The sequence below is a fragment of the Macrobrachium nipponense genome, chromosome 31 (assembly GCF_015104395.2).
Source record: "Macrobrachium nipponense isolate FS-2020 chromosome 31, ASM1510439v2, whole genome shotgun sequence".
NCBI lineage: Eukaryota > Metazoa > Arthropoda > Malacostraca > Decapoda > Palaemonidae > Macrobrachium > Macrobrachium nipponense.
The window spans coordinates 49,449,480-49,458,050 of record NC_061093.1 but is presented as its reverse complement, the minus strand read 5'-3'; the positions used below and the strand labels follow the sequence as shown (position 1 = coordinate 49,458,050).

Sequence of the window (8,571 nt, the reverse complement as noted above, 5' to 3'; positions counted from 1 at the left end):
CTATGAAATCTAGTATCATTGAAAGGCTTCGTGGCAAAATGTCTCATCAGAATACAGGTAGTCCCCGGTTATCAGCAATCAGGTTTCATGGCACTTGTCTAGTGCCGAAATGTGTCGATTTCTGGTTATCAGCTTTGATACGCACCTAACAAAGGTGCCATTAACCAGTTATCAGCTTCAAATCCAGTTATCGGCACCGGCAAGAGCCGCCGATTGTTGCTTATCATCAAGCTGTCAGAATATAAACCCCACCTATAACCGACGACTGCCGGTATAACTAAATCTAGATAGTACAATAAGACAAAAGAATTAAATAACCTTAACCGGTTTTTTAATAATATGGGAAGGATCCCAATCGAGTAATTAAAATCTGAAGGAATGAAGCCTATACAGATTTAAAACCGATATACAGTTTAGTCCTTACTACACTGCCTCTACTTCCCGTTATTTCAGTAAAAAAAATAAATAAACAAATAAATAAAAAAACAAAAAAACACACATACATACACACGTGTCTATGTTTGTTTCTTTCTTTAGAGGAAGCTTTTGATGTTACTTGTGAAAAATGACAAATTTTTAACCAATTTGTATTTTTTTCATAGCTAACAGCTTGGTCTTAATATTGAGATAATACTAGTGCCAAGCTGGAAACAGGTAGGAATTAATAAAAAACCAAAAAAAACTTATGAGTATCCAGGACTAATTCATGTGTTCTGTACCCAGGTGCAACAGGGTATTAGTAGTTTCCCAGAAGGCCAGCCCTCGGCTTCCCGTGACCTATCAGTTACTCTTCCAACCCAGTTTAGACTGTCAGAGGGGTGGTTTGAGGTGGGTCTTATCTGTTAAGACCTCAGGTTTGTTAGTTATGAAAAATACAAATTGGTTAAAAATTTATCATTTGTTCATATACAAAAAAAAACACCTCGGTCCTAACATTAGGATAGACTTACTTATGGTGGGAGGTACGTCTCGATAACTGACTGGGGGTTGGCCACCCTTTTATCCATTTCCGAATAGATGTATTCTACGACAATGGACTATTAACCTTTGAACCAAAGATATATGAGAATTTATTGGTTTCCCTCTTTGGGTGTTTCATACGATGCCATGGCTTATTGCATTACAGAAGGTAGAGAGCTATCCGTTCTCATAAACCACTCCTGTCCCTGTACCTGGATCTATTATCACCCCACTCTCTTCCTATTATTGAGAGGAGTGTGTTGCTACTGAAAAGTATCCTCTACTCTAGATTATCTTTACAGTATGGCTGTCCTGCTCACCAGCATCTAGTCTGTTCCAGCTCGTGATGGTACTTTCTATCTTACTGCCTGTAGGTAAAGGAGTAGTTAGAAAAGTAGTAAAGAAGGAAGACCATTCATCTCATTCATTCTACTTTCATACCTTCATTTTAGACTAGACACTAACTGACCCGCCAGGGGCACCGGATGAGCTATATCATTTAGTGGGCAGCCACCACTGGACCCAAGGAAAAAGTGTCCAAGGATCTATGGGCAACATCTTTTAAATAAAAGGAAGTGAAAGTTGTTTGGCGTCGCCAAATACCAGCTTTCAAAATCCTCTCCAAAGACATATTTTTCTTGAATGCCAAAGAAGTGCTCAAGCCCCTGATGTCATGAGCTCTAGCTCTCTCCAGGCTATCTGACCCTCTGTCTCCTGTCATGTATGCATTCCTGATCGTTTCTCTCAGCCAAAATGATATTGTGTTCCTGGACACTTCCTTCTTGTTCCGTCCTGTACTTACAAAAAGCCTTCGGCATCCCAGCCTGAGATGCCTCGTTCTCCTTAAGTACGCTTGTAGTGCTCTGACAGGGCATAGCAGCATTTCTTCTGGGTCATTGTTCACAAATTCTCCCAGAGAAGGTCTTCCAAACTCTTGAATGCTTCACCACATATGACAGACCATGCAGCTCTCCAACCCTTTTGGTTGAGGATAAAGCCAATAGGAAGACTACCTTCAGGGTCAGGCTTCTATCTGTGGATTGTCTCAATGGCTTGTTATGGGGTTTTGTAAGGATACCTCAGTAACATGGTCAAATACCAATCTTGGGCTTTTAGTTCCTTCGGGGAACAGGACTGCTCAAAACTCTTCATTAACCATAGCCATCTCCCACGAAGAAGAAATATCCACACCTTCCATCCGCAGAACCGAAGCTAGAGCAGCCCTGTATCCCTTTACAGCAGATACAGATATATGTCTTTCTGTCCGGAGATATATCAGAAAGTCTGCTAACTGTTGAATAGTGGTTCTGAGCAATGCCTTCCATCAGTGTATCAGGAGAGGTTACCAACTCTTTATTACAGTAATACTTTGGGTTACGAACCGATTAGTATACGAATTTTTTAACTTACGAAGTGACGACCTCATTCTGGAATACGAATTTCACTTGGAATACGAATGCGCGAATTTCCATCATGGAGGCCGCCTGATTTGTTTACATCGGATGAGCGTGGGATCTGCGAACGCATTTTTTTCGGCCAAAACTTAACGCCTGCTTTGTTTACATCGGATGAGCGTGGGATCTGCGAACGCATTTTTTGGTTTTTTCGGCCAAAACTTAACGAGGGTCACGTGACTTCCTCCTACGCATCCCTTGACCCTTTTTAAACCATAACTCTTTCAATATCTCGCTGGCGGTAAGATTGAACGCATCTGTCCGTGATACGCTCTCAAAATTTGCTTAGTGATTTGCGCACGTGTTGTGTTTCCGTAATAGTGCTATACATTACTATTACCCAAATACTAAAGACAATGTCTCCCAAGATGACGAAGGCAAGCAGCAAGAATTGGAAAGCATAAGAAAGAAGAGATGATTACAGTCGAAGTGGGAGAAGGAAATTATCCAAATGCATGATAAAGGCGAGTGCGTGAAAGACATTGCAGCATTCTTCAAGCGGTCGCAATCAACGATCTGCACTATTTTGAAGAAAAGGAGAATTAAAGCCAGTAAAGCATCAAAAGGTGTCACAGTATTGACGAAACAACGGCCTTTATATTCTCGACGATGTAGAAAATTTGCTCATAGAAAAATATTTTTTCAAAATTGTGAAAGACAACATAGTGTTGCGTAAGCGTAAAATTAGTGATCGTAGTGAACGTGGCTGCTCTAGAGAAAGAACCAGAAAGTCTTCCAGAAGTGTTCACGGAGGGAGATTTCCCCCCCAAGCCCTAACCCTCTCCTCCTCACCCTTCCCCTCCTCCCGTCTCCGTCAAGCCAGCAGCCACACTCGCCAAAGGTAAAGTTCAGGTTTTACTGTGCATAGCATATTAAATTCTAGTGTTATATTTAATTTCATTCTTCAATTTTATAATTTTATGTAATTTCCTACACGAATTTTCAACCTTAGTGAACAAAAATAAATGGAAAAATATGAATTGAAATGGTTATTCATGGTCGGGTGGGGGAACGCATTATTTGCTTTTTATAACATTCTTATGGGAAAATCCATTTTGGGTTACGAATTTTTTAGGTTACGAAGCAGGTTCTGGAACGGATTAAATTCGTAACCCAAGGTATTACTGTATTTGACCTTTTAATGGGAGTTTTCTCATCCTTCCTTCTTATTTTAAAAGGTCTTACAGGAGAAAATGGTATACGTTCTCCGTTCTTCGTTGAATGCTGCCCACTCACCCTTGATTTCCCCAATGGCAGTGGAGTCTCTGCTAAACACTTTGTCCTCACCGTTGGCACCTCCGCAGTGGTCGCCATTCCAGCGGCCATCAATGCTTTCGCCCGTTCGGACGCCTGTAAATGACTTCAGCCGTTAGCGTTAACTTTACCAGCCACTGCCTTCTTCACTTTGTTGCTGAAAGGGATGTGATGGTCCTGGCTCGAAGATGAAGAAGAATTTACTCTTCTCCTCTTGGCACGAGGATCAGTCACAAGTCCCGTATCCTCCAACGTTTGACTGGTACACGCAGTGACATCATTGAATTTTGCGATGACGCCGAACTAGAGGAAGAAGACGAAGAAGATGATCATTCACATATTTTCTTTTTGTTTTTCTTATCTATTTTGTCCTCTAGAGCTTGTAATTTCTTCATGACTGTGTACCAATGAGTCAGAAAGCATATTCATCTCCGGAGGCAACGAAGTAGTGAGAGAAGCAGTAGGATGTGACGTCATGGCGGGCCCGGGTGGAAACGTGACGCCATATAGTAAGAAAGCAACCCCTCCAAGGTTGGTACGCCTGTTAGGCCAAACGCTGACCACATTCCTTCCGTTCTCTGCGCATCGGGGGCTGAAATCTGGGACAAAGATGGCGATGCTCCCCCTCTCCCTGCCGGTAATGATGGAGCGTAATTATGCATCAAATTACCCAAACCCCTCCTGGAGTTTCCGATAACGAATCGCTAGAAGAAACTGAAGGGGTATGAGAAACATCAAAAGCAGGTGACGAAACATTTGGAGTAGTCTGATGTATTGGCGATACAAAAGAAGCCGACGATGCTTGATCACCCAAAGATGGCATTGTCTCCTTTCTTTTATACTGGCCTTTCCCATAAAACTTCATCCATTGTTCCACCGACCAATCACGACAAACTGAACAAGGATTAGTAATAGTACATATGTTTTCTCTGCACCTACTACATGTTGGATGTGGATCTGTAGATACCGATGTTAAAAATCTTGAACAAGGAAAACCACTCACTCCGGGGCATTTCCTTTGTCTGTTATGAGATCCAGAAAAAACTTCCCTTGGTGAAGCAAAATTCTCCATATCTCACAACGTACACACCCCCCACCAGATCACACCCACACTGAGATCACCCAGAGAGAAAAGGGGAAAATATGAATAAAAACGGGCAAACTAAACCGGCTTTAAACAGATAGAAAGTAATCATGTCCTACCTTGAAGGCAGCAGGAAAGTAACTGATAGGTCACGGGACGCCGAGGGCATTCTGGGAACTACAATACCCCGTGACCTGGTACAGATGCCAATAGTCCCTGGATCTCACAATTTTATTAGTTCTACCGGTTTCCAGCTTGGCGCTAGTATCATCCTAATGTTAAGACTGAAGGTTTGTTTCGTATATGAACAAAAAAAATTTTTTTTTCAGTTAACATCAAACCCTTCCTCTGAAGACACACATAATGATTAAAATTTCATCAGACCTCTCCAAAAACAGGTAAGAAAATGTCTTCAGATATATTTAACATACTGACAAGCCTATACTACAATAAGTAATTAAATAAGCATACAAAAAGGTTTATGGACAGAACCAGTTAGATTTTTTGTGGAAACCATCATCTAATAAAAAATTTTTTTTTTTTTTTTTGTTTTCAATTCCAAGGAATTTTGTGAAATGAGATCCCTCCATTTTCAACCATCTTGTGCACTTGTGGCTGACTTCTCATCTGGACCAGGTCTTCACCTAATCCCATTCTCCTTTACTTTTTGAACCTCACTAGTACTAGATTTTCCCCTGTTAATTCTAATATAACTTCCTTAGCTACCTGCTTTCCTCCCCCACCTCAGAACATGCCCTAGTGTTAAACTAGCATAAAATTATTTTGCTGATAGTATAGCCCCATGCACCGTTCAATTTGAGTGATATACCTTCCCAATTTGTGGCATGTCAACCCTGCCAATGCCAAACCCAAACACTAAAGCAGCCTATTCAATGTTATTCTATTCAGATCCAAGCAGAAAAAGTTCAGCAATTGTCACAATTATACTACTTATAAATAATTTACAATCAATAATTTCCTGAATTACAAATATGGCAATAACTGAATTTTCATAGAAAACCTCCATCAATAGTTACAACCTTCAATTTTCTGAATTACACAATGTAGTATCAAATTCCTATACTCTCTATAACTGAGCCATGAAAACAAATGATATCATCAAAAATATTCTCAGTTCTCGCAGAAACCTCATTTTCATAGGAAATAAATATAAATTATCTAGTGTCATGTGGGCATGTTCTCCAAAAGTCCACAGGGATTTGTTAAGAGCAACCCAGGCATCCTCAGTTAAATATATACAAGCTATCAACATCCACAATTTACATGACATTATCTGCACCTTAAGTGGACAGCAAGGGTCAGTCAAAAATATGCTTCCCAGGCCTTCAAAGCCCTCTTTCATTCATACAAATACTTCATGCACTATTAAATCATATAACTTAACACCTACATAACAAAAAGTCTTTGTATCAACTGTAATATCCCTGATACAAAGGACAAAATACATCAAAACCTAACAGGCTAGAAAAAAATTTATGGAAACTTCCAAAATTATTGCTACATTCACTACATTTGTAGTGACTGATTTATTTAAAATGACCTCTGAATCACTAACAAACCCAAAATCCATAGCCTAGTTATAAATTACTTAAGACAACTATCTACTGAAGCAGAAATTATAAGCTACTCGGAAGGTCATATTCTGACAAAAATAATTTTGAAAAATCCTGGCAATAAATAAATTACTTTTTTAGAAAAGACAAGCCTTTCTCTCATCACTTATAGTTACAAATTTTAATATATCTGCAAAATTACTCATGGCATCAATTTTGAAGTACATACCAAACAATATATTTCCATTTCTCATTTAAAATATTCTTACACTCTAAGGAGATTATCCTAAATTAACACCAAGACTACCCTTGATATGCTCTTTGAGAACTTCCAATATGACTATCATAAAGCAGCTTAACCATAGATATATTTATATTTCTAGGTATTCACATGCCAATGTCACAATGTATGTTGTAATATGAGTGACAAATTGGAACTAGCAAATGCTGAAGCTAGCAGTTTGCTATGAAGTGTAATGGAATGAAGATGAATTGTTTAAATAAAAAGAAGTATACTGTGATTTAGCTAGATACATAAGGAACACTTCATGAAAGTTTGTGCCACATACAGAGTGCAGCCAAAGACACACACGTTTGCAAATTCATACTTATGATTTGTTTGTGAGATGTCAAAATCATCCTTACAGTGCAAATTAATTGTATTCTATAATTTTCTACATTATATAACATATTTCTGGTATTGTTAATGCTAGTCTGAGATTCTATCAATCAATAATTTTATCATGACATTATGAGGGTCAGACTTATATTCAACAGTATTCTACTATCAAATGTGCTGCACAGACACTAAGTCTCATTTGGGAAAGTTAAGTTTTTGAGATACAAAAGGAGAACACATCATCTACAATGAATTGACACATAACACTCCATCATCCACATTCTTGTAATGTGCTACAGTTTATAACTGACTACGAAACCATTAAACAATTTCTGACCCGAAGCTCCCGTAAAACATTATTGTGAATTTTTAGTGCACAACTTTTAACAAATTGCTACAATATTATTGTTGCACTTCTTTACACTTTAATTAATAACTACAATAAAATACAAAAGTTGAACCCTTCCAACAACAAAGCTTTCTGTGGTTGCGCTTTAGTGCAAGTGAAAACACCCTACTACTAACTTCCAGAATTCATGAGAACACCTACATATATCTGATATACACTCAGCAATTCAAGAGAACACCTACGTACATCTGATATTTACTGGGACAATACCTAAATATACCAAATTTGTAACTAATTTGTATTTTTCATAACTAACAAACCTGAGGTCTTAACATTAGGATTTACTAGCGCCAAGCTGGAAACCGGTAGAATTAAAAATTACCTTGTGAGTCCAGGGACTAATGGCATCTATACCCAAGGTCACGGGGCATGTATACCCAGAATGCCCACGGTACCTGTACCCATCAGTTATATTTCTAACCCAGTTTAGACTTGCTAGAGGGGTGGTTCGAGGTGGGCCTTTAACTGTTAAGACCTCAGGTTTGTTAGTTATGAAAAATACAAATTAGTTACAAATTTGGTATTTGTTCATACACGAAACAAACCTTCGGTCTTAACATTAGGATAGACTTACTATTGGAGGGAGGTAAGTCTCTACAACTGACTGGAAGTTTGCCACCTTATCCATTTCCGAATATATAGGGAAATTCTAGAGAATGGACAATGAACCTAGGACCAAAGATATAAGCGGATCTATTGGTTTCCTCCCACTGGGTGTAGATACCATTCTACTGTTTACTCTTGTCCCTTGCGACTGGATCCACCTTCACCCCTCTTTCCTTATTATCCAGAGGGGTGTGTTGCTACTGAAAAGTATATCATCAGCTAAGATAGCTTCACAGTATGGCTGACCATCTCACCTGCATCTAGTCCGTTCCAGCACATGACGGTACTCTCCTCATTGCCCGTAGTTAAAGGAGTAGGAAGAAAAAAGTAGTAAAGAAAAAAGACCAGTCATCCCATTCATTCTACTTTCATACCTTCATCTTAGACTAGACGCAAACTGACCCGCCAGGGGCACTGGATGAACTATATCACTTGTTGGGCCGCCACCACTGGACCCAAGGAAAAGGTGTCCAAGGATCTATGGGCAACATCTTTCAAATAAAAGAGGTGAAAGTTGTTTGGCGCTTCCACACGCCAGCTTTCAGAATTTTATCCACAGGACATGTTCTTCTTAAATGCCTAGGAACACTCACACCCCCTGATGTCATGAG

The 8,571-nt window shown here is 39.2% G+C and overlaps 2 protein-coding genes across 9 annotated transcripts in view; one reads left to right on the top strand and one right to left on the bottom strand.

Annotated features, from left to right (window-relative positions):
• Window positions 1–8,571, top strand: part of LOC135206953 (histone-lysine N-methyltransferase 2C-like) — a 307,132-nt gene that overhangs the window by 13,385 nt on the left and 285,176 nt on the right. The window lies entirely within an intron of this gene.
• Window positions 1–8,571, bottom strand: part of LOC135206522 (uncharacterized) — a 44,765-nt gene that overhangs the window by 9,149 nt on the left and 27,045 nt on the right. The window contains exon 9 of the mRNA XM_064237878.1: window positions 3,800–3,971. Coding sequence (XP_064093948.1) covers window positions 3,800–3,971 — 172 coding nt within the window. The remainder of the gene's footprint in view (window positions 1–3,799; window positions 3,972–8,571) is intronic.